Genomic DNA, 27962 nt, shown 5'->3' on the forward strand with positions numbered 1-27962 from the left:
TCCATTAAGCACGTGGGTAGTTAGAGAAGAAATTTACCTCGGTTCAACCAATCACAATCATCCTAATATGGCAAATGCTTTGGCAGATTGTGTAGAATAATAACTTGTGTTCAATTGTACTGTGTGTGGCATTTTATATGGGCAGTTCACACGGATCTTGCAGTGGATACAAAAATACAACGTTGAATTCTGTTCTAAGTTATATTTTGCTTATAAAATTTGAGGATTTTGCCTCCCTGGATCTAAGACTTTTGATACCAGTGTCTTGTTGTGCATGTGGGGATTGAAAGACAAGCTAAATTTCAATAGAAATGGAATGTAAACATTAGACGATGAAGTTCGCGTCAGTACAATAGGAATTTCCTTTGTGATAAGTGTGTCTTGTTGTGTCACCGACTTTTTACCTAGGATTAGATTTACATAAGCCTCCATTCTGGATCTTAAAATGTACCCGAACAGACATCCTGTAAGTCCATGTTTTTAGTTTTCTTTGTCTTGTACTATATAACCACTTGAATATAATGGCGGGTAAACTATCAGTTCGTAGATTCTGTGATTTTTATGGAGCTTTGCCTCCTGCCAAACGTGATTTAGAATTGTTTATTTCTTTTTTCCCCTAGGGTCCACACCAGACGGGGCAACCTTTCAAATTTACAGTGTCTGAATCTTGCGACAGAATAAAGGAAGAATTTAGCTTCCTACAGGCTCAATATCACAGGTAATATAGCTAGGCTATTAAATCTTTAATGTCAAATTTTATACCAAAACGGTAATGATTTTGTATACCATGATCAGCAGACCGTAACAGTTTCTGACAGTAATTTTATGATAATGATTTATGTTTCAATTGTTAACTTGTTCATATCCACATTGTTTTATGCGACAAATAAAATTGTTTATTATCCCTTTCAATCAGTTTGCATTGACAGCAAATGTTCTGATTTTATAATACAGTATTATAAAGTTTAGTATTTTTTACAGCTTAAAAATGGAATGTGAAAAACTGGCTCAAGAGAAAACAGAAATGCAGAGACACTATGTTATGGTGAGTGAATGTTTAGTGGTGCATGAAATTGACAGGATAAATGAAATAGCATTGATTATAAGTGTAATTTAACATGCATATTAGTGATCAGGATTATTTCAATGTGTATTTATATTTGTACACACTTGTCACTCAAACTTGTACACTTTGCACTATGTCATTATCATGTATTGATATATTATTACTTATGTCCATGAAACATTATAATGTTTTTGAATTATTTTTTTCAGTACTATGAGATGTCATATGGACTTAATGTAGAAATGCATAAACAGGTAAATAATTTCCATTTGACATTTAATTTTAGATTTATTCTATACTTGAATTTGATAATTTCCTTGATAATTCAATCAATTTTTTATAACTGCTAAAACGTTTACACACTTTTACATGATAATATGGTATAACGTGAGGGTCAACAAGAAGTGATGGTTGCAAATTGATATTTATATGTTGGAGGTTCTATTCTTTTTAAACTAAAGTCTCAAAAACTGAAGTTTCAACCAAACATTCATAATAATAGTTTCTAGATGGACAATTTCTGCATGATGTATATCAAAATCCATGACTTTCTATAAAAATTGGAGAATATGAAAGTAATATGTTTTATCTGATTAAAAAATCGATTTTTCCTGATTATTTTCTTAAAAATTTGTCAGATTTTTTAATGTGAAAAAAGCTTATTTGCCAAAAGGATTAAATTTCTATAAAATGTGGATCATCAGCTGTGGAGTCTAATGAAAATGGTGTCTTTTGATTGGAATGTCAATCTTGTAGAAATACTGAATAAGCCCCTCCCACAATTGAAATGTAAAAATGATGGACATTGATAAGTAAAAACATGTAAGATTTATATTTTGATTGGGAGTTGATGTAATATCTCCAGTATTAAATTGGATTATGTCTTGCAGGCAGAATTAGACCTGAAGCAGTGTCATATTGCTTTTGGCAAAGTGCCAACTCTGTACTGAATTAAGTAGTTAACTACAAGCACATTTTTGTGTATAATAGTTCTGGGGCTAGCAATTACTCACTGGTAAATAATTGGAGTGAAAAAAAGCCTGCTGTTTCACATTTATGAGCATAGAATGGCCTAAAGGTTATAGCTTTATTTGTAGTCAGAAAATTAAAATACTTGCAAGTAGATTTATGGATGAAAGGTGTCTCTAATTTGTTTTAAATGATAATTATCTCACTTTTCTTTTCTTCTCCTTTATGTTCACAAAAACATGTCAAAGCATTTGTATTGAAAATAAATTTGATATCAACATGGAACTATTAAAATTTCACAACATGAAAGAAAATATGTATATTTTTTACTGTGATAGACAAATTTTGTATATGCAGGATTTATCTGTATCATTTTGACAGAATTTCTAAAAATTGATCAAAATGTGTTCTCATCTTAGTTGAAATACAATTAGAGAACAGAAGTTTAGTATTCTCATAGTTAATAAAATCAACCTTACCCAATCAATATAAATAAATACATCACTTCCAACCAAATTGATAATCTGTTCAAACCAAAATACTGTCACCATGGAAACTCTTTAGACAAGAGTCTTAGATGATGATCAGTGTTGGGAAAAGAAAAATATCTCTTCACATGATTGTAAGAGAAAAAGCTTTTTGGTCAATAACTTTATTTAATGAAACTCATAATGGATAATCAATAAAAGTTTATTGCTAATATGCAATCCAACTTGCTCCCAGTTTGACATGGCTTTGTTGAAGCATACATTGGCAAACACTTGAGACAACAAGAATAGTGATAGGTTGGGATCAATAGGAAAAGAAAACAATAGAGAATCCTTTATCTTATTGTTAACTGTTGGCACTTTTGTTTACACAGTCAACAGAAATGAAAAACTGTCAGTTAATATAATCATGTTAATAAATGAATGAAACCAATATGCGTTACTGGAATTCAATAAGTGGTAAAAAAAATCAAAACAAATTGTTTTGAAAAGAATGATTAAATAATTTTCTAATTCTCCAATCACAAATGAAAAATGCTTTAATAAAACAAAGGTCTACAGACATGCTAGTGAATAATCCTAAAGCAGATTACATGTGGTATTCTGTTTAATCCACACTTGAAGATCCAAAGTGCAGGAAGATTTAAGTAATCTGAAGATCAATCTAACAATGTTAACATGGAAAGAGGGGGGTGGAGGTGTAGAGACTTTTGTCTGTAGACTGTTCTCACACCTATTCACCTAGTCTCTAGTACCCTGTCCATCACTCAGAGAAGGTGAGATAAAGCTACACCAGACATCTTTATATTTACCAACTGAAGAAAGTGTAGCCAGATGTAATTTGTGTCTAAGCTATAACTGACAAAATATGTTATAAAAAATAAGGTTACCAAAGAGTGAAATGATATGCATGTTAATTACATTGCCATGTGTTGTCGTTTACCAAGGATCGTTAATTAACTCGGAGAAAGGGAAGTGTTTTATAGGAATTCCAGATGATGTGAGAATAGTACATAACATTTTTTTGTAATCAGTGGAGAATAGAATCTTTGATAGAAGTTAAGGGTCTGTGAGGAAGATTGATAGAAGTGTACACATATGTTGAGGGAAAGTCCATAAAGTTTACATCACCATGAGGTCCAGTTGTGAAGGGACTTTAAATGTTATCTATAAGGACCAGCCAACTTTACCCTTAATATTAGGAACATTTTGTCACTGTTATACTTCAGTTTTCTGTTCTTTTTGTTGGTAATTTTATGACATAAAAATCCAGTTTGAGGTTTGTATATATAATGATAATTGAGCTCATTGAATTGACTTTCAGATAATTCAGTGACCATGGGACTTTTTGATCTCACTGTTTTGTGTACATGTATCTACATGTACTAACAGTGACTTTTTTTGTGTGACCTTGCAGAAGTAAAAATATATTTTTTTATTGTTTTTATTATGACCAATTTTTTTTCAAACATTAAACCCATATCCTTTCTTTCCAGGAAGTCTACATCAGATACATAGTGCTTATCAGATTTAGTTTATTATTGTACATAATTATTTTCAAATTGGTCTTCTGTACTCAATTTCACAGAATTTCCTCCAATTTAGAACCTGCTTTGACAAATATAATTGCTTTCTATTAATGTACAAGTGGGTTTTGACACTAAGCTGGAATGAAATTTTCGAATAGGGTATATTAATACTCACAATTATAAAATGTAATGTCTAATCATGTTGCCCTTGGAAAAACGATACTTTTTACAGTTTTAATATGTATTTAATGTAACATATACATGATATACACACAATCCACAGAAATATATAAGCCTTCATTTTATTTTTAGACTGAAATTGCCAAAAGATTGAATGCAATATGTGCTCAGGTCATTCCATTTTTATCACAAGAACATCAACAACAAGTGGCAGCAGCTGTAGAAAGAGCCAAACAAGTAACAATGACAGAACTAAATGCTATTATAGGGGTAGGTGTCAACATGAACAAGAACTCTATTATGGGGGTAGGTGCCAACATGTATAAGTATAATATTGTCTGTTCAATAATGTCAGCTTTAGTTTTAATTTTAAGTGTCATTTGGTACTTTTGCTTACAGTATCAATTTTTGGTTTGACTTAAATTTCAGATTTTTGTTTTTTAGTTCTTATTGTTAAAATGCAAAGGGATTATTATCACATTAGATAAAACTCATATTTTAACTTTGAAAGCAATCTTTCCTAAAATTGCATCAGATAGTTTGTTTTGTTTTTTTTTCCCCTGACCAACAATCAATAATAATTGCATGCAATACTTCCTGTATTTAGAGTTATCTCTAGGAACAAGCATATACATGTATAGCATATCCTTACAACTCACTTTTATATACATGAAAAGGCAAGGATTCGAAAGAGAGGGAGGATGGGGTTGTAGTCAGCAGGCATTGAAAAAAAAGGAACATACATACATATACAAGGATATTAATTTTATAATCGTAAACTACACATGATTGATAAAAAACACATTGTTTTCCTTCCGTTTAAAGAAAGAAAGCAAAATTTAAAAAAAAAATAAATCCAACCTGTTACATGTAATGTAGTGTTGATATTACCTCAATGTGATAATCATTATAAGATGTACAAAGTACTCCATCTGTTTTATTATAAGGGAAAAATTTTCTTATTGTTGTAACAAAATTTTGAAAAGATCCCACTGCTAAAAACTACCATTTCCTTTGTCATGTGCCCAATTAAATGAAAAACCAAAGAGATTGTTAACTTTTTAACATGAAGGTAATTAGATATATTGTTTACTTCACATTTCCCAAAGATAAAAGCCATTGGCAGACCACAATTTGACAGGATTACTCAAACTATGGTTTTATGAATGGATAGCTAAGCAAACCACAAAATATTAATTTAAAAACCAGTCCATCCACAGATTACTCACACCCATAAAATTACATTGTATGTATCACCTGAAAATAGGTGAGAGCAAAACAATCAATTCTTAGGTTTTCTCACCTGTTGCAAACTAATTAGTATAAATTATTTTACATCTGGGAATGCTTAAAATGTTTATTACCTGTGGATTGTGAAGAAGAATAAAATGTATTTCAGAAATATGAAATAAGCCTTAAGACTGCTTTGATATTGCAGATTTTTCTTTGATATTGAAAAAAAAATCAGTTTATTACTTTACATAAGAAGAGTTGGTCCATACATCTTTGACAGCATTCTTTAATCAAATTCATCATCATGCAGAAAACTATAATGCTTCAGGCATCACCTAAACCTCAAATTTAAGAACCTGTGGCAAATAAAAACAGGGAATTAGATATACATGTATATTTGTCAAGAGTCATTTTTGCTGCTAGTTGAGAACGTATAAGTAGCAAATTATTAATTTCTTTTTTATAATATCTTATGTAGACATAATAACTACTTCCAAACACTGAAATATCACAAGTGCTATACTACAGATACTTCAAAAATAGTCATCAATACAACCTTTGCCAAAGGACATTGCCACATATAAAAAAAAATGAGTCACAAAAACAACTTAATCCACATGATGAATTTCTTTTTTTTAGCAACAGATGCAGGCAGGACAGCATTTAGCTGGGGCTCACGGACATGGTGCCCCACCCTTCCCCATGCCTCCTCATCCTCCAGGTTTACAACCCCCAGGTCTGCCAGTATCAAGTGCAGCTAGTTTATTAGCATTAGGTCATGGACTTGGAGCCGGTGGTCATTTACCTGGTCTTACTAAAGATATTGAAAAAGGTGAGAACTGTCTTCATTAATTAACCTGCTTTCTGGCTTCTGTCTCCATTGCCATCAACAATTGATATATTCCTCAAAAATGAGCATTTATTTTGGTAATATATCTTTTGATTTAGTATATTTCTCTTCTTGGTCTTTGAATCCATAAAAACTTACAGGAAATACAGTGTAATTACTCTTTTAAAAATATATATTGCACCTTAAAAATTTAAATGTCACATGTTTAATAAATTTGACAATGAGTGACATAAATATTGAATTGAAAAGTTCTTTGTTAGGATAGACAGTAGGCTCTTTATTTTTAGTGTCTTATTAAGTTCTAAAGTATAAAGACCTTATCAGAATCATGATTATATACTTTAGTAATCAGAATCATGATTAAATAGTAAAGCTTTTCTTTTTGCTAATTAGAATTATAGTGAATTACACAGAGTGATAATTTAACAAGTCACAAAATCTAATAAGACATAGTCTTTAATCGAAAATTGTAAATGTTCTTGGTAAGAAAATTCTTTGGCTGACGTAACTTGTTTTCTACTATTCTAATTTCGCTGCTATCAGTTGATTGAGATGCATTTCCTTGCTCTAAGAATTTATTTTTCTCCGATATTGATTTTGCATTATTTCGCATGGAAGCGATTAGATTTATTTTACTCTCGGGTCAAAACTTCCATTTCTTATGGGTAAACTATCCAGATTTCATGTATTCAGACAGTTTTATGAAAAATTAATGTCTGTATTGATTTTTCCTCCCTTCAGTTGTTTCAACAGAATTGGATAATCAGAGGACAATGTATTATAGTCCCAGTGTTGTATGGAGAATTCTGAATTATAGATGTACAAGATAATGATATTGACAAAAAAGATTTCTATATAGTATGGTGTCCAAACTGATGGACTTAATTAACAGTGTTGGAAAATGTCCAGATGTTTAAATACTTTTTCTAGGGAAAAATCATATGGGAATCTATTACAAACTGAAGCACAAAATAATGAATTTGACAAACACACATTCCCTTTGGCTACAATTTAATGACCAAATCTTCAAATTTCTTTGTTTCTTTTTCTTTTCATATATGGTTACAGAAGAGAAAAATGTAAGTATAATAATTTTATAGGTTTTGAAATACTACATAGATTCAATTGATTTGAAGGCTTACTATAAATTAAACACCCTTTTTTTGCCACATCCTGTCATTCGCATGCTTTTTCTCCACCTGAACAAAAGTGTATACAACTACATGACCACAAACCAGGATTCACATAAAACAAGTCATTCAAATATTGTTGATTCATTTTTTATACGTGAATACTTGATTTGGTGGTTTTTACAAGTTAAGCATGCATGCTTGGAGGAAATTGTATTATGTAATACACTTAAATTCTAAGTTCACTTTTACCAAAAAGTCATCACATATTAGTACCCTAAAATTATAATGAACCCACAGTATGTAGTCTTTCATAACTATAATCACGGATTTATTTTATGGCTATTAAATAATTTCTGGGGTAGAAGTAGCCACTGTTTTGTTTAGTCTATCTTGTCAATCCAATATGTACTATATTTATGAATAAAAGGAGATAATTACTTGAGACAGCAAGCCAACACACAAACAATCAAAAGATTATCATACTGTTTAGTTTGGTTGTTGTTGGGTGTATTCATATTTAATGTTTTAGAGTTGTCTCTCTAGACAAATTAATCCCCCCAAATTCATGTCTTCCTTTGAAATTGCCTTGAACAAAAAATTTTCTTTTCTTTTACTTTTTTTTTGGGGGGGGAATGGTATTACTACTTTTCCTTATGTTCCACATCTGTATGCCCCATCTATAAAGGTTCTGTAGTTTATGTAAAGCTTGTGGATGTTGTCAGTGCTGACTTTTAACTGGTATAAATCTCAAATGGTCAACCTATGAAAACAAAAAATACCAAGTAGGGGCAAGAGAAATTGAGATGGGAAGTGTATAACATTACAAAGGAGAATAATGAGATCTTGTGACATGTATAGACCTAAGCTTGTTCAAGTAGGTATTTGTGATCACTGAGGCATAGAGAAAGTTGTTAAAAATTGTTGAATTGTACTTAAACATGTTAAACTCATTTAAACACCATTGTTGATCTTACTGTTGAAAAATCTATCCATTAGTCATCCCCATTACCACCGGAAAATGCAGTCAGCCAGCAATTTTATACCAGTGGTATTAAAGGAGTTGTGTTCAAACAACAGTTTCAAGTTTAAATTTCAATCTAACGTCATGTAAAAAAAAAAATTAAAATCTAATGTGGTGAGATAAATAGATCATCTTTTGGCGACATAAATTTTCATGATCGTTAATTTAATTGTGTTTAGGTTTTTCCCATACCTTTACTGAATAAGTGTCTATTTTATTGATGTGGTATTGGATTTTGTGGTTTGAATAGGTGTGAAAATCTTGATACTTTGTACAGAATTATCTATTTTTGCCTCTGTGTCATTCTGTTACCTTTAAAAAACAAAAGTAAAAGGAAACCAGTAGGCCACATGAATTCTTTATTAACAGCATTTATTTGTACCTGGTGTAAATGCAGGAAGTTCAAAGAAATAAAAACAAACCTATCTTTTTATTTTTGAAAAAGTTAATCCTGTATGCCAAATAATAATAATACTGTACACCAAATAATAATAATGCTGTACACCAAATATTGATAATGCTGTACTCCAAATTCACATATTTAGATTGTTTGTTCTTTAAAAACTTAAAAAGCTCTCTTCCTACATTTTACATAAATTAAGATAAATAACATTTTTAATAAAACCACACTGCACATTGATGTATGTTCAGATATCTGTATGTGTAAACAGTTTTGTGTCTGCCCTTTATTACCCTATATAAATGTGGATTTTAACAAAGTTAACCATTGGTAAAATTAATGCAAATAGGAGAAGGCTGTATAATGCATGGTTTTAGAAATTATTGAGAATCACAAGGTAGTATTTTTTTTACTTTTATACAGCAAAAAATTTCAGATACATTATTAATACATTTTCACATATACCGCAAGCTATTTCATCGCTAAATGAAGCTAGAGCTGTATTTATTGGAGATTATGCCTTAAGTAGTATAAAAACCTTTGAGGAATTATAAACGCATGAGAAAACCAAAACACTTTTGCAACCCCGATTTTAATTTGATCGTAAAATGTCAACTTAGCCATAAAAAGCATACAGTAATATTGTTCATGTAGCTTAAAGGGCGACATGCAGATCGGATCAGTTCTTATCATTCAAATGGAATTGATTCGGTTTTAAAGTAATTCAGGGATTAGAAGAGATTTATTTAAGAAGGAATTCTTACTGTTTTTATGCTGTGACATTGGGGTTGTTGAAGCATTAAATACATTCAGATATCTTTTTCAAGCTTTATTTGTTTTCAGTGTGCGAGTTCAGTTTTTTCATCAAGTCTCAGACAAAAAACTTTTAATCAGTATCAGAAAAAAACCTGCTGAGGTGTCCCTTCTGAAGCGGCTTCAGTTTTGATCTTTAGTAGGAGTTAAAAGAGGTCATTTTGGGGATATTATTAAATGCTTTCTTTTTAATTACTTTATTTTATTTTTATAATAACTGAGTCTGATCATGAAACATTGAGGTATTTTACTAAAATGTAGAAAAAAGGTGAAAAACTGTACCGGTACATTATATCTAAACAACACATTTTGTGACAAGGTTACATGAAAACAATTCCATTTAAAAAGCATTGAAAACATCCTTAAACTGTCTTCAACACCCAAGAGTAAAATGTAAGGTGAAAGGTAAACGATTAAATAGCATCTTTATCTGGTTATCTAAGTGCAAATTGACTTTTTTCTCAACCTCTGGAACTCCATAGTATAAAATCCATCATTTGAATGTGTGAAACACAAACATAGACTGTGGGTAATATAACTTTGTGATGGGATATTAGCTACTTGTCTTCATAATGCTTTAACAATATTTACATTTTATAATATTGAATGTTAGCTCACGGATCATAATATTTCAAAAGCTGTTACTCAGAGGCCGTAGAGCAAACACAAATATATTCATCATTATTTGTCATTGTTTACTTCTGCTCTATGAAAACACTAGTTAGTGTTTAGTTGTAAATAAGTGTATTCGTATAGATTTTCCAAGTCAATTCAGAACTTGTGTACATTGGAGTCTCTGCACACACCATTAATGGATTGCTTCAGGGTTAAAAACAATATATTGTTGACATAGTAATGTTTCCTTCTGGGGTTTTTGAAATTACTGAATTTTTCGTTGTTTAGATTGTCGAGGGAAAACTGTTTGAACAGAACATTGAAAGTGGTTCTTCAAATAAATGTTAGAATTACTTGCTGAGTCAACATAAGAAGATAAAAATCAATCTAAAGAAGAAATTTTTATCAAGAAATTCAAAGATTTCTGTTTGTCAAAGTGAACCTCATTTTCTCAAAATGACTTTTTTCTCCACACTTATTGAGTTCAATGAGTAAATCAATTGTGAATCTAGTTAAATGCACCTAGGCGTCTCAGAAATCCTGGCAATGGGTGGATACAAAGTTTGATTGTGAACAATACATTGAATTGAAGATTGAAAATCAGTTTTCAATGGTCAAAAATCAAGACCACACTCATCTGCACTCTTACCCTTGGTTTTCTTAAGACTTAACTTGAAATCTTCATGCGATAAGGCATTTGTAAGAAGTAAAGCTTTTAAATTCTTTAAGAATTATCTGTCAATGAGAAATGTGTTAATACAGATAATCAATTTAATTGGCAAATTAAGAGACGATTAAGATATTAGGATTATAATGTGTTATAGGCTATATTATCCTTTAGTAATAAAATGAAATTAAAATCTTAAGCTTATTAGATTTTAGCAGGATTTCTAATATAAATTTTAATCTAATAACTAAATAATTTAAATTTGAGGGTTTGCAATCTTTATCCTGTACTGTAATGTTTGGCAAAGTGACAGTTGAACCAACATAAATTCTTACCGGATTATCTGATTATATTGAGAAACTTATAAATATTATTTCTTTGCACATAATAACTTCCAACAGCCTTGGGATATATTGTTTAAAAAGGTCTATTACAAATGGATATTGAAATCCAAATGCACAATACTAAAAGCATAAAAGAATGTCATGATTCATAATGTTGAGAAAAAACTGTCTTGTTATCGTTTTCTTGTCTCAGTGGATTGACAATTTGACAAAATCAAGCATGAAATTTATATGATAATTGGAAAAAACTGCAGACTTTATTAATAATTCTGACACCGAAAGACAACAATCTGGCACCTGAAAAAAATTAGTGGAAAGAAAATTAAAAGTCTTCATTCAGGACATCTTCGTCCAATTAGCAAAGAATATCTAATAACAGAAAATCAGAATTTTTAAAAAGGCAATCATCATGCAGTCATTGATCTTTAGGATAATTTACATGTTTCCACATGCTTAATTTTGAATTTATATGACTGAAAGCGTTTTAATTTCATTGATCATGTTATATAGATACTTCTTTATCAGTGTTCAAAATGCAGTGAATCACTTTCTGTAAAAGGATATTTTGCTTTTATGCCTTGTAAGCAAAATCTCAATAACATGCTACATAAAATTTTAGATTTAAATTTCACTTTTAGAGTAAAGTGTAAAATATCAATTTAAAATTGTAAATAACATTCCTATAAATGCCTGGTTACTTCCATTTTGCATAAAAAGCATAAAGAAACCATATTGAGTATCATTTATAACAGTTTATAAAGGGAAAAATAACATGCTTTTAGGTATTTTCCATATATCATGTACTTCTGTTTTTTCACAATTTAATACTTAGGTTTCTTGTTTTAAAAGCAGTTGCAAGGTTTTTATTCTTTTAAAGCAGTTGTAAAGATTCATGTCTTAGATGTATAAAGATAAGATGAAAAAGTATGATTGCCAATCAATTTTCTATCATATATATATATATATATGTATAGTGTCTAAAATATATATTATATATATAATTCGTCTAAATAACAGCCCAACAATGTTAGATCTGTAAATTTGTGGAAGCAAGTTTGTGTTCTTCCCTGGCCGGGATTGAACTCCTGCTACTGAGATATCGTGGCGTAGAGTTGTCACTGGTTCAGACGTACTTATATATATACTTTCAAGATATTGGGTTCAATTGTTTCATTGATTTCTAATTACAGTTAGTTTTAATTTAAAATTAACCAAATTATTATTTAAACAGAGGTCATCAGCATCCCCTGGAGATAGAGAAAAATATGAAAAATATTCACATCCACACAGAATACGAACTCCTGACAATCCTCCAGAATCCTCGAAGAAAAGACCAAGAATGGAGGAGAGTAAAGCCAATGTTAGCAGTATACATGAAGTAAGAATCTCTAATAGTACAATATCAGAGCTTTTACATGTTAGAGTGTCATAAATAAAATAACATTGTCACAATACCTATAATGTCATAAATAAAATAACATTTTCACAATACCTATAATGTCATAAATATAATAACATTGTCACAATACCTATAATGTCATAAATATAATAACATTGTCACAATACCTATAATGTCATAAATATAATAACATTGTCACAATACCTATAATGTCATAAATAAAATAACATTGTCACAATACCTATAATGTCATAAATATAACAACATTGTCACAATACCTATAATGTCATATAAATGACAACATCCTGTTAATACAGATATAGAGAAGAAGAAAATATCTATATATGTGTGTAGGAGGTACAAATTGGTATTGTTTTGACACTTTATTCAAAACTAAAGGTTGTATTAAATCATGGAAATAACTTAATTTTAGTGAAAAATTACCATCCCAGAAACCATTAAAGTCAAATGCAGTTCATGTGTTATTAGAATAGTGAAATTAGTCACTGACTTACTGCACATATGCTGGTAGATATAAAAACTTTCAGCTAAAACTGTCTATATACTTGATCTATTCTTAAATATACAATTTTGAACATTTACAGGAGAGTGAAGCTGAGAAATCAGATCAAGATGAACTTGTTGTTGATGTCGGTGAAGATGCTACCGGACCAGCTGTTAATGGCGATTTGTCTCCTAGAGAAAAATCCAAAGATCTGTCCACAAAGAAAGATGAAAGAATTAGTCCCAGAAGTGATGCTTCATCCCATGGTAGTTCTACATCTCACAAACACAGAGAGGTAATGCACACCTTGATAAATATCCTTCCTTCTTACATGAGACAAGATGACACTATTAAAACAAGTGTCCTTCATTTAAGACACTAACACAAAATAGGACACCATTAAAACAAGTGTCCTTCCTTCAAGATGCAAACACATGACAGGACACCATTAAAACAAGTGTCCTGCCTTCAATCTCAAACCAGGACATCTTTAAAACAAGTGTCCTTCCTTTAAGACACAAACACTAGAACAACACCATTAAAAAAGTGTCTTTCCTTCAAGACACAAACACAAGAGAGGAAACCATTAAAACAAGTGTCCTTCCTTCAAGACAAAAAAACAAGATAGGACACCATTGAAACAAGTGTCTTTCCTTCAAGACACAAACAGAAGACAGGAAACCATTAAAACAAGTGTCCTTCCTTTAAGACAGGAGACATTTTCCTTCAAGACACAAACACAAAGAGAACACAAAAGAAACAAGTGTATCTCAAAGAGAGAGCTGAAGGAAGATATCAGTCATTTTATACCAAAATAAAGATAATTATTCCAGATTACATGAAAAAATAGTCAGATTCACCAATGTTATCTTATTTTTTTCTGTATGTCAATCATACAGCAGGAAAAGTTCTTTACTAGAATTTACAAGAATTTTCAGTTTTTCAAATTAAATTAGGGTAATTTTTATACGACTGCAAAAAAATTTTTGTGGTCGTATATTGGTATGACGTTGGCGTCGTCGTCGTCCGGCGTCGTCCGAAGACACATTGGTTTTCGCACTCTAACTTTAGTTTAAGTGAATGGATCTTTATGAAATTTTACCACAAGGTTCAATACCACAAAAGGAAGGTTGGGATTGATTTTGGGGGTTATGGTAATAACAGTAAAGGAATTAGGGGCAAAAAAGGGGCCAAAAATAAGCATTTTTGTAACTTCCAGACATAACTTGTGTGTTAGTGTATGGATCTCTCTGACATTGTACCACAAGGTTCCATATCACTAAAGGAATGCTGGGATTGATTTTGGGGGTAATTGCCTCCAAATTTTAGGAATTAGGGGCCAAAAAAGGGGCAAAAAACAAGCATTTTTCTAGTTTCATGACAATAACTTGTGTGTAAGTGTATGGATCTTTCTGAAATTGTACTACAAGGTTCCATATCACAAAGGGAAAGCTGGGTTTGAGTTTGGGGGTAATTGCCCTAAACGTTTAGGAATTTGGGGCCAAGAAGGGGCCAAAAAACACATTTTTTTCTAGTTTCCAGACAATAACTTGTGTTCAAGTGTATGGATCTCTCTGAAATTGTACTGCAAGGTACCATACCACAAAGGGAAGGCTGGGATTGAGTTTGGGGGTAATGAATCATAATGGGGGTTCAAAAAATTTGGGGGGGGGATTTATTTTTTTTTCCTTTTTTTCCTTTTTTTTCTTTTTTTCCTTTTTTGTTTCTTTTAAAATTTTCCATTTTAAGTTGGTTATTTCTGATTTATATTTAAAATCAAATAATAATGATATGGTAGGAGATACACACCAAACAGGATGTGTAAATTATTATATAATAAGTATTGTGCAATAGCAAGAAATTTTCAATTGCACAGTATTGCACAATAGCAAGAAATCTTCAATTGCACAGTATTGCGCAATAGCAAGAAATCTTCAATTGCACAGTATTGCGCAATAGCAAGAAATATCCAATAGCACAATATTGCGCAATAGCAAGAAATTGTCAATTGTACAGTATTGCGCAATAGCAAGAAATATTTAATAGCACAGGATTGTGCAAAAGAAGATACTTCCTATAAATTGCTTATTTCTTGACCAATTTCAATGGGGTTTTATTCTTGATTTCATGGGGTTCTTTAATATGCTGAATCTAACCGTGTATTTAGTTTTTGGATTTTGGGCCCTGTTTTTAAATTGGTCCACATTGAGGTCCAAAGGGTCCAAAATTAAACTTTGTTTGATTTCATCAAAAATTGAATTATTGGGGTTCTTTGATATGCCGAATCTAACTGTGTATTTAGATTCTTAAATTTTGGTTCCGTTTTGAAATTGGTCTACATTAAGGTCCAAAGGGTCCAAAATTAAACTTAGTTTGATTTTAACAAAAATTGAATTCTTAGGGTTCTTTGATATGCTGAATCTAAACATGTATTTAGATTTTTGATTATGGGCCCAGTTTTCAAGTTGGTCCAAATCGGGGTCCAAAATTAAACTTTGTTTGATTTCAACAAAAATTGAATATATGGGGTTCTTTGATATGCTGAATCTAACCATGTATTTAGATTTTTGATTTTTGGGCCCCGTTATCAACTTTGTCCACATTGAGGTCAAAAGGGTCCAAAATTAAACTTTGTTTGATTTCATCAAAAATTGAATTATTGGGGTTCTTTGATATGCCGAATCTAACCGTGTATTTAGATTCTTAATTATTGGTTCCGTTTTCAAATTGGTCTACATTAAGGTCCAAAGGGTCCAAAATTAAACTTAGTTTGATTTTAACAAAAATTGAATTCTTAGGGTTCTTTGATATGCTGAATCTAAACATGTATTTAGATTTTTGATTATGGGACCAGTTTTCAAGTTGGTCCAAATCGGGGTCCAAAATTAAACTTTGTTTGATTTCAACAAAAATTGAATATATGGGGTTCTTTGATATGCTGAATCTAACCATGTATTTAGATTTTTGATTTTTGGGCCCCGTTATCAACTTTGTCCACATTGAGGTCAAAAGGGTCCAAAATTAAACTTTGTTTGATTTCATCAAAAATTGAATTCTTGGGGTTCTTTGATATGCTGAATCTAACCATGTATTTAGATTTTGGATATTGGACCATAATAGGTGAATGTCCAATTTAAAATTTTTAAGTTCTAAGACCACATTCAATCTGTGTTAGAAACCTATGCTGTGTCAAATATTTAATCACAATCCAAATCCAAAGCTGTATCAAGCTTGAATGTTGTGTCCATACTTCCCCCAACTGTTCAGGGTACGACCTCTGCGGTCGTATCAAGCTGCGCCCTGCGGAGCATTTTATTTTGGTTGCATGTCCATAAATAGGATAACTCTGCCTTTCTTCAAATGTTCTTCATGTTTCTTAAGAAGCACCTTCATTGATTTTCACAGATGAAATTTCAGTGCCATTATCTTATTTTCTAGTCATTACAGAATGAGAAGTCAACAACTCCTGTGTCAAAACCAGCAACCCCTACAAGTTCAGGAAACACAACTCCAGGCCCATCTAGTGGTAGTGCTATGAAAAATCCAGCCAAATATCCTTTAGGTGGTAAGTGTCACATGGTGATGATGTTGTGCTTCTTCATGATTAACGGATGCTTCAAACTGTTCTTTTTTGGAACTGTTCATCATTTCGAGTATGATATGATGTTCTGCATTAAATATATATGTCTGACATAAAATTTTATGTTTAAGATTATAAATTGTGTGTTTGTGAAGCTTTGCAACTTTGAACTATCTTAATGATATTATGTATCTGTGGAAAATGAGAACTGCAGATATCCATCGATTTTAAATTTAATTTTAAAATGATATTAAGTATTGATGTGTTTTCATAATGTAGTTTACAGTAGAAAAATCGGAGGTTTAAATTTTTGTAGTAATACTAAAAAGGCAGGATCATAATTACAAGTAAACGCCCTTTGAACCATAATTTATTTAACTGTAAACCAAAATTCATTTTAAATGTTTAATTTGTTTACAAGTTTTAAAACAATGTAGGCAAGTTGTAACCAAAATTATTTACGCCCAATTTAACCACATCCCTTTTAACATGGCAATCCATTTCTGTCAAAAAAATATAGAAATTAGTTCATGACCAAAAGTATTCATTCCTAATTTGTGGTTTGTATGACTAATGGTTCTACTTTTTTTAATGCACCACAAGTTTTTTCACACAAAAATCATCTCATGGATGAGTAAATTTAATCAAAAAAGTTATAAAATTGCTTTTAAATTGTTGTATAAATTTTTTTATATGTATACATGTTTACGCTTTTTTCATTTTATTTACCTTTCATGGGCTTACTAATAAAATGCCAAAAAAAATTGTTTACGATGTTAATTAAGACATCTATTAAGAATTTGATATATTTGGTATATACTGAACACCTGTACGCAAGAAAAAATGTAATTATATAACAAACTTTTTTCCTGATATAAGTGTCCATTTTCAGAATTAATTTCACAGAAGATTTAATAAATATGCTATAACTTACGATACATGTCATTGATAAATTTATAATAAAACTAGTCATTGAAGAAACCCATTGAAATACATATAGTTCAAAATGAAAGTATTAAAATGTCAATCCATTATCCTATGAACATTATTTATGCATGTAATGTTTTATTTTACCTATGTTGATGTTGTGGACCAAGGAAATGATCTTGAAAATTTGGACCTCCCCCTTAAAAAAGTGTTCTAAAAAAAATGTACATTTTTGTTTTGATATAATAACTTTATATCTTGGTTCAGTATATAACTTGAAAATTTTTGGTATCTGATTTCATTTTACAATGTTGAATACATGTTTCTCACATTTAGAATGCAAAACACTTAAGAAGGAGTTCAGGTTTTGCTTAGTTTGTCACTATGAAAATTACAAAAATGAAATTATCTTAAACATCAAACTTGTTCATAGTACAATGAACAAATTACTGGTTCATAGTACAATGAACAAAATCTGTATGGATTATACACAACTAAAGTTGATACACATTTAGGACAGTGTTTGGGATGGGTTTTTTTTTTTGGGGAGGGGGGCCAATGGGCTGAAAGTTGATGTTGTTTTTGTTGTAAACCAGTAATACACACATAAGATATTTTCTGTTGTGTAATGTACAACTTACAAATCATGAGTTATGTGTGTATTCATATTAGATGTTGTGGAACACGTAAGACTTTGATGTTGTGTAATGCCTGATTACAGGTGGTTATCCTCCCTTTATGCCTCCAGGAGCTCACGGATTACCAGCAGATGTCCCTAGCAGTGTATACAGTAATGGTATGCCCTATAACAACATCTCACCAAATGCTATAAATAGCTACAGATCCAGCAATCCTTTGTTTGATCCACATGCTCATATGAGATCAGGAGCTATCGGAAATATTCCTGGTGGTAAACCGTAAGTATTTAAAAGATAAACATCAGACATTCTATGCAGTGTTCATATAGTCTATCAAACTAAAGACCAAAATATGAAAAAAGTAAGTTCTTTTGAATAGCCTATTTACCAATTTGAACAAGCTGTTCCCCTTAAAAGGGACATACATTTTCAATGCCAATGATGAGCGAGCAGAGAGCTAATTAAGTGTACATAATGTATATAATATGTCAATTTTTCTAATATTTTGATTACATTTAATCTTTTGTTAAGCTAGAAACTTTTGATATCAATATTCAATACAAATTGGTTAAAATCCACATATAACACTTTCAACTAATCATGCATTGCATGGGCAGCAGCCGATTTGTCAGGTATAGAACCAGACTACCAATGACAAAGGGAAACAACTTGTGATAAAAGTGTGTAATAACAGAATCTGTAATTGGCAAATAGACTGCTACAGTCTTGTATTTTGATACATTTCCATTTGTTCTGAAATTTGATAAATTTATTGACACATTGCTAAACTCTGGGTTTTAAATTGTTAATTAAAATTGCAAAATGTATTAATATAAAATGTTGTAATGAAATCCTCACTTACAAAAACTTTTGTAACAAGTTTAAAGATTTAAAGATTTTTTCAAATAAAAAAGTTTATGAAGCAGCTGTACAAGTACTTTTTGTGAAAAATAAACTGCTCTTTTACAATCAAAAGTACTTATATTATAATGATAAACACATTATATCTTTAATATTATATTAATCTGAAAACTTTACTCGGGTTACAAGATTTTTTTGATTTGTTTAAGACGCATAAAGTATGCAGAAAAAAACATATCATAGTACATGAGGCATTGTTAACATGGAAAAGTTGTAACACATGCATTGTTAATTTAACAAAATATGTTTACATCAATATGCTCGTAACATACATTTAAAATCGATAAAACTTAAAACTACATTTAAGTTTTATGTTTTTGCACTTACATTACACGAAAGATACATCAAATAACACACACACATGTATGTTAATTTTCATGTAAACATTGTAATTGTTTTCTCGCAGCAAGTACGTTTTGTGTGCCCTAAAGCATTATGGGTAAAACAACACACATTATGCATGTAGTAAAACATAATTTTCCACTGTCACGAGGGGAGTAATGTGTATAACATATGGTTAAATCATGTAATTATCAATGTCAAAAGCAGTTAGTGTTCGGAAGATATATTTTCATGTTGTTATTGTTATATAAACCATAACTAGTTCGTTACTCCTTTTTTAAACAGCTACACTTAAGTGATAATAATTGGATGGATAACTTAACTGTATGGTTATATATAACTGTTGCATGAATTAAGGCAAATTGACATCAAAATGATGAAAAACAGATCAAACACATGCTAACAATTTTTTGTAAATTATAGAAGTTCTGGTTTTTAAGTCATATGATCCTTCAAATTTAACCAAAAAAATTAATATGTTTTATATGCCTGTACTTGAATGGCTAAGTTTTACTATCAAAAATGTGTACAAAGTTTGACCTTCTTTTTAACCATTGAAAATATAAAAAACTCAACTTAATAACATACCATCATCTCACTTATTTTTCATGTGCTCCATGCTTCTGTATCGTTTATCAAGGTCATTAATTCTGTAAATTAAGGCAACGAAACCCAAAAGTTAATTAGAAGCAACATTTTTTTATCAACAATCCCTGAATGAAATATTTTTTGTCAATTATACGTTATGGATTCAGAATAAACGAAAAAGAAATACTCATCAGACTTAGTTTAGTATATATGAATTCATTGGTTCAATAATTTCCTTAACATGACCACCAGAATCTAGTTTCATATGACTTTATTTAAAAGGCACAAACTGCCATTAAAGTTTACAAAAGTCAAAGTGTCTGCTGTAATACATAAGAAAATAAAGGCAAGAAAACCAGTACCAATCCTAGGGTCAGTTGACTGGTAAAAATTATCCTTAAAAATAGGTAGACCACATTTCTTGATTAAATTCCCAAAGGTTAAATTATATGATGCCCTACGTAAGTAAATAAGAGCAGACACCCATTTAAGAGTTTAGCTAAACATTTGGACAAAAGAAACAAACTTTTCACTTGCCTGGTACTGTTTTAAATATAACTAGATGAGCATGCAATCAGTTTTATACCATTTTCTGTTTGGTCCCTATTTTATATGGTTTGTTGATTTTGTAAACAGAGCTTACTCATTCCATGTTAGTGCTGATGGTCAGATGCAGCCAGTTCCCTTTCCTCCAGATGCTCTGATTGGTCCAGGAATTCCACGTCATGCTCGACAGATCAACACACTAAATCATGGGGAAGTTGTCTGTGCTGTAACCATTAGTAACCCAACAAGACATGTTTACACAGGGGGCAAGGTAAGTAATATATAACAGTATTTTTTAGAAAATTAAAGATACTGAATTGATGAAAAAAAATAAAAGTGGTTAAATGACAAAAAACAAAGTATATCTTGCCCAAGAAATCCAGCAAGGGTTAAAAAATAATCATTTTATTTGTATGCATATAGTTTAGCTATGTTTAAATTTTTAGACCAAAAAGTTGTCTTTACATCTACTCCATTTCTTTTTTCAGCACAGTGTTTAATCATTTTGATTTTTATTTGAAAGAAAAAGATAATAATTTGACTAAGCATTATGAATAATAATATCCATGTGTTGTAGGGCTGTGTAAAGGTGTGGGATATAAGTCAACCTGGAAACAAGAGTCCAGTTTCACAACTTGATTGTTTAGTAAGTATAAATCACCATGACCTGTCAATTCTTTGTTACTGTTCATCTGAATTTGTTATGTGCATTTATTATTGTGAATACTGGTCAATTGACTACATAATGCAATTTCCTGAAATGCTGTTCACAGCTGAGTTTGAATTAATGGTTCTAGCTTACTTAACCTATTTTGTTTGATTCTATATGCTCTATATTTTTAAACAACTGTATGCTTAAGAATATCCATTGATTAACTTTTGGTTTTGTCAGTACGTATGTATTTTAAAACTAATGTTAATAAAGAAAAAAGAAATATATGAAAACCATTCTTTAATAGTAGGAGGATTTCTTAAAATTATTTTTTTTAATTTCAGCAAAGGGATAACTACATAAGATCAATCAAATTATTACAAGATGGCCGAACTTTAATCGTTGGAGGAGAAGCCAGCACTTTGTCTATCTGGGATTTGGCTGCTGTAAGTATTTGAGGCACACATTTTAAATGGAATTTGTAGTTGCAGAATATGTAGCAGAAAATTTCATGTCACTCTGTTATTTTTGCAAAACAGTCTCTTCTCTATGTGTTTGTTGTTTAAAATTTAAAACTTTTGTAAGTATTTTCTGTTTTGCAACAAGTTTAGGTAAAACACTTTAATAGTTGTCTAATAACATTGACCCTGTATAATTTACATTATTATAAAGGATTGAGTGATTAAGTGGTCTTACAAATAGCTAATAGACATATATTTATAAAATTCATGCAAGTCTACCAGCACTACAAATTGACTTTGAACCTTATACCAGACATAAATTTTTATTTTGTTATTTACGTTTTTGGTTAGGTTTGGGTTTTTTTTTTTGTAAATTCATTTGTTTGGTTTCTGCCCTTTTATCCACATAATATACATGTATAATTTGAATGTTTGAAATTATTCCTATAAACCTGTGTAGTAACATCCACGCATATCAGATCCAACAGGCTCTAACAGCTGTGACAACAAATCAGCTATATATAAGTGAACTTTCAGCTCAGTAAATTTATGCATACTTTTGTCTTTTTATCATTTGTCATCCTGTGTAACAGACTGGTGTTTTTTTTTAAAGTATGTGATAGTTAATGAAATGAAATTTTTTATCAGAATATATTGAAGTAAAAATCAAAATCTCATCACTTGTATAAATTCTAAAACAGAAATGCACAAGAAAGATTAAACTGTATCTTTATCAACATTTTGTTTTGGAAAAATCAGATTTGGGAGAGATGGGACTGCAACAATAATTTTAACTTTTTTATAAGAAGGAATGGTCAGGTAAATTGACTCTAGGAAAATAATGACAAAGTATGATTTGATTAGTTCATATTGTTTAGCCATCAACGTATACATTTTTATGTGAATTTCTACAATGGAGACTCTTCACATTATTATAAACACATAAAAATGAAAGAAATATTTTATTTTACAGCCAACACCCCGTATTAAGGCAGAATTAACATCCAGTGCACCAGCATGCTATGCCCTAGCTATAAGTCCAGATTCTAAAGTCTGTTTCAGCTGCTGTAGTGATGGAAACATTGCTGTGTGGGACTTACATAATCAAACATTAGTCAGGTAGGTCCATCAACATGTACATATAATGATGCTATGCTCTGTGGGACTTACATAATCAAACAGTAGTCAGGTAGGACCATCAACAAGTACATATAATGATGCTATGCTCTGTGGGACTTACATAATCAAATATTAGTCAGGTAGGACCATCAACATGTACATATAATGATGCTATATCTCTGTGGGACTTACATAATCAAACATTAGTCAGGTAGGACCATCAGCATGTACATATAATGATGCTATGTTCTGTGGGACTTACATAATCAAACATTAGTCTGGTAGGACCATCAACATCTACATATAATGGTGTTCTAATAGAAAGGATTACTGAAAAATGACTTTTATTTGTTTGATTTGATTTTTGCTATTTTTCAAATTTTTCACTTAGTCGCAAAAGGGGGGGGGGGGGGGGGCGTGACATACTTTTGGGATGTGGGATATAGGGCTAAAAAAAGTGGGGTCTGGTGAAAAGAAGGAAAAAAGTGGGGAGTGGTAAACCACCATAAAACGACGTCGGATTTGGGAAATGACCACCCGTGTGTTACCCTCCTCTTGCACGGATAAATATAGTGTTACCAATGTTCTTCCTTCAGTCACCCTAATATCCAACAGTTTAGAATTAATGTAATTAACAGTTATGAATCACATTATCGTTACTTATTGGTGAAATAAGATATATGTTTTCAAGAGTGATTGAAAGTACCATGGGGAAGGAGGGGGGGGGGGGGGGGGGGTGATTTTATATGAATACCTTATTATATTTTATGATTATAACTTTCAGGCAATTTCAAGGTCATACAGATGGTGCAAGCTGTATTGATATCTCACCTGAGGGTACAAAATTATGGACAGGTGGATTAGACAATACAGTTAGGTCATGGGATTTGAGAGAGGTATGTTTACATGGTTATAGTTAGGTGGATAAGATAAATAAATTGAATATCACAGTTGAAGTCACATATAGATATAAGAAGATGTGGTATGAGTGCCAATGAGACAACCCTCCATCCAAGTCAAAATTTATAAAAGTAAACCATTATAGGTCAAAGTACGGTCTTCAACATGGAGCCTTGGCTCACACCGAACAGCAAGCTATAAAAGGCCCCAAAAATTACTAGTGTAAAACCATTCAAACGGGAAAACCAACGGTCTAATCTATATAAAAAACGAGAAACACTTATGAACCACATCTACAAACGACAACTACTGAACATCAGATTCCTGACAGGTGCAAACAATTGCAGCGGGTTTAAACATTTTAATGGTACCAAACCTTCACCCTTATCTGAAACAATAGTGTAACATCACAACATAGAAAAACACGTTTATTTTAATATATAAACATAAAGTCTAGATAAAAACAGTTTATGTACACACAGTAAAAAAGACTTACTACTTAGCAGAAAAATTAAGAAAAGAAGGATTACCTAAATTTTCATGAACAGATGGGAGTCTTATAAAGATTGTTCTTTTAAATGTTCAGACAGCCTGTTGTGGAAAAAAAATAGCAATTTATGTTACTGTTACACAATACAGAGCAATTGTTGGTTGAACAATGGAAAAAAATGAGAGATTTATCAATGTGATTTCTGAAATTGCTACATACAAAAAAACTTATCAGAAATTTAATAGTAAATTTCCAGATAATGCAGTACTGACCTTGTTGTGATTTGTCAGTAATGGAAACAGCACTCAAAATATGAATTTACAGTAGCACTTCTTTGATTGTAATATTGAATCTTATATTGTATAGTGAATACCATATTAAAGTAGTTCAATTATTTTTTTTCTAGGGAAGACAGTTACAACAGCATGACTTTAGTTCACAGATATTCTCACTTGGTTATTGTCCCACTGGGGAGTGGTTAGCTGTAGGGTAGGTATTTGAATGATTAAATTTTAAAAACTTGTAAAAAAAAATTTAATTTGACAAATTTCTACATAATGAAAGGAACTGATTGTTCATTTTTGAGAATTTCAGCAGTATATCTTTCTTTGAGATCAATCTTGAATTTAGTTATTTTTAAACATATTTCATTACTTTTGTTTTTAAAAAGTCCTCTATTTTAAGCAGTTCTTGCCACACAGTATGTCTTAAAATACATATCTACATGATTTGTTTTTATCTTAAGCAATATACATGTAAACAAATGTAATAAATTAGCACCCCTACATGAGATACAGGCTTCACAAAATGATAATTATTGTTTCCTGGGAGAAGAATGCTTGATTGGAGGATATATAAATAACAAACAAATATCATCTTAAGCAAGTGTTAATTTTTTTTATGTCCCAGTGTTTTAAGATCATCATCAGATGGTATGTTTTCATACCTCCAAAGGCTATGATCTCCTCAAGGGAAATATTTCTTGATGAGATATGTCAAGGAATCTTTTTTTATTCACATAAAGGTCTGATCTTAGTTTATATTAATCAATTTGGTATAGTTGCATGGACTTTTACATTTTGTAAACAAATAATATAAGACAGTAATTTGTCATGTTGGAATACTTACAATATGTTGTGAAAGGTGGCAAATTTTAATTTACCCATGTTAAGTAATGATGCTTAATTTACAAATTTGGAGAATAAATATGAAGTTTTTACCAAACTCTTGTTGGATGGGACATATGAGTGGCAGATATCTTGATATAAAAATCTTCATTAAAGTCGCTGATGTAAAGATTTTTTTTGTATTCCATGAGTATAAAAATGTAAATTAATTTTGTTACAGAATGGAAAGCAGTAATGTTGAAGTATTACACTGCAGTAAACCAGATAAATACCAGTTACACCTTCATGAGAGCTGTGTTCTGTCACTTAAGTTTGCTTACTGTGGCAAATGGTTTGTCAGTACAGGCAAAGATAACCTCCTAAATGCTTGGAGAACTCCATATGGTGCTAGTATATTCCAGGTAAGACTTGATAACCACTACCTGCTAAACTTTTTTTGTAAAAATTCTAGTACCAAAGAAAACGGAAACTTCATAGTAATTATTTTTAAGTCATCTTTTGTCTCTGGCAGAAAAAAAAACATTAACTAGTATGAAGCATATCCCTTTGCTCAGGTGGTAATTAAGTGTTCACAAATTTCTTTACAGTAACGGAGACATTTGATAAAATTATACAAATTATATCGAACAAAATATGGATTTCTGAATTTCAATATACCACCAGTTATCTCTACAGGTCACTAAGGCAAATCTTTGTTGCCCTTTTCTGTCGAGTTGCATAATTTTTTTGCTGTTAGTTGTATATTGCATCATAAGAGTGAAGCATTTGTGCAATAATTCCTCTAAAGGAACAGTAGATATAGCAAAAAATGTCCTATGATTGTTTTTAGCATGAATATGAATCTTAAAAGAAAATGAGACAGTTGTTAACAATAATTGCTCCTTAAAACTTTTCTGGAAGAACAATGCACTATGAAAAATGCTAGTTTACATATTTCTTGTGATATATTATCAAAAACAACAAAAAACAAAACAAAAAACAATTGAAAAATGCTTATAGAGTTACATGTTGCAACCTAACATTCTTTTATGTCTATTTTTTATTTGTAGTCAAAAGAATCCTCATCTGTTTTGAGTTGTGACATTTCTACAGACGATAAGTACATTGTAACAGGATCAGGAGATAAGAAGGCAACATTGTACGAAGTTATCTTCTAATGTGACACTACCTTAATACATGTGATGAAAAAAGTTTATGTATGGAATAATTAAGAGAAAGATGTTTATATGTTTTTCGTAAACAAAAACTTATTCTCTTGTATTGAAAGGGCTATTCTGATCGGAAAATTGTACAAACTGTCAAAAGATAACCTATGTAAAATAGTGTCTGTTGAAAAAAGACAGTTGATGCAAGATTGTTCAAGATGCATTTGCATGGAAAGTCTCACATTTAGTGTTAAGTTGTCTTCATAAATATACAATTAACACCTAGGATAGTAAAAATGGCAATTACATTTCTCAGAACCTGTAAATAAGTGTAAATTATGGAGGGCAGATGCAAGATTCATTCCTGGACAAGTTACAAACTAGAAAAAAAGACTATACTAGTCTGTAGCAGATCTGAGGAGATTTCAGTGCTATGTGTCTCAAAGAGTGAGACTTTAATCCAACTCTGTGAAAGTGATTGTGTAAATGGAACTTGTTTATATGTATATAACTGTAGATAGATGTGTGAAGTGTTGTTAGTAGCAAAGAAATACAATTTCTTGCCCAAGTTAGTCCCTGTGATTTTTGTTTCCATGGAAATACTCCAATTATCTATTCAGGGTTTGAACTTTATGGTATTCTGATGTAAATTTCTCATCTCATTTCCTGACAATTAGTGAATAACTTTGGGAATCTTTACATATGTTGCTGCCATAAATGTAAACATTTTAAGACCCACAAGATTTTTCATAATGATCATGTGATGTTACAAAATGAATGTGAAACTAATCATGTGATCAATATCATCAAATCATTATAATGGTAGCACATTTATATGTTGTGTGTTTCCTTGGATGTATACTAGTGACTACAATGTGAAGTTTACTTTACACAAATTACATAAATTGTTTATCTTTATTGTGTGTTTTTAGTTTTTATTGTCGAGCCTGCGACTTTTGTCGCAGAAAGCTCGACATAGGGATAGTGATCCAGCGGCGGCGTTAGCTAACTTCTTAAAAGCTTTATATTTTAGAAGGTGGAAGATCTGGATGCTTCATACTTTGTATAATGGATGCCTCATGTTACGAAGTTTCCGTCAGTCACATGTCCAATGTCCTTGACCTCATTTTCATGGTTCAGTGACTACTTGAAAAAAAAAGTTAAGATTTTTTGTAATGTTAAATTCTCTCTTATTATAAGTAATAGGATAACTATATTTGGTATGTGCGTTCCTTGCAAGGTCCTCATGCCCATCAGACAGTTTTCACTTGACCTCGACCTCATTTCATGGATCAGTGAACAAGGTTAAGTTTT

At 31.0% G+C, this 27962-nt stretch overlaps 1 protein-coding gene across 4 annotated transcripts; it reads left to right on the forward strand.

Annotated features, from left to right (window-relative positions):
- Nucleotides 1–78: 78 nt before the first annotated feature.
- LOC127734472 (transducin-like enhancer protein 4) lies at nt 79–27566 on the forward strand. 4 transcript variants are annotated; one of them, XM_052244358.1, is made up of 19 exons: nt 79–466; nt 621–718; nt 982–1045; nt 1276–1320; nt 4365–4538; nt 6105–6297; nt 7384–7394; nt 12540–12686; nt 13313–13507; nt 16651–16777; nt 18441–18636; nt 20866–21025; nt 21332–21400; nt 21751–21852; nt 22841–22986; nt 23771–23882; nt 24783–24865; nt 25724–25904; nt 26553–27566. In XM_052244358.1, the coding sequence occupies exons 1-19, from the start codon at nt 446–448 to the stop codon at nt 26658–26660; spliced, it is 2232 nt and encodes a 743-aa protein (XP_052100318.1). In that variant the 5' UTR covers nt 79–445; the 3' UTR covers nt 26661–27566. The 4 variants fall into 4 exon arrangements, with proteins under 4 accessions (XP_052100318.1, XP_052100317.1, XP_052100319.1 ...); XM_052244357.1 differs by having other exon boundaries at nt 80–466; nt 20845–21025; XM_052244359.1 differs by having other exon boundaries at nt 80–466; nt 18468–18636; nt 20845–21025.
- Nucleotides 27567–27962: the final 396 nt, after the last annotated feature.

Source organism: Mytilus californianus, unplaced genomic scaffold (assembly GCF_021869535.1).
Source record: "Mytilus californianus isolate M0D057914Y unplaced genomic scaffold, xbMytCali1.0.p SCAF_3, whole genome shotgun sequence".
NCBI classification, from domain to species: Eukaryota; Metazoa; Mollusca; class Bivalvia; order Mytilida; family Mytilidae; genus Mytilus; species Mytilus californianus.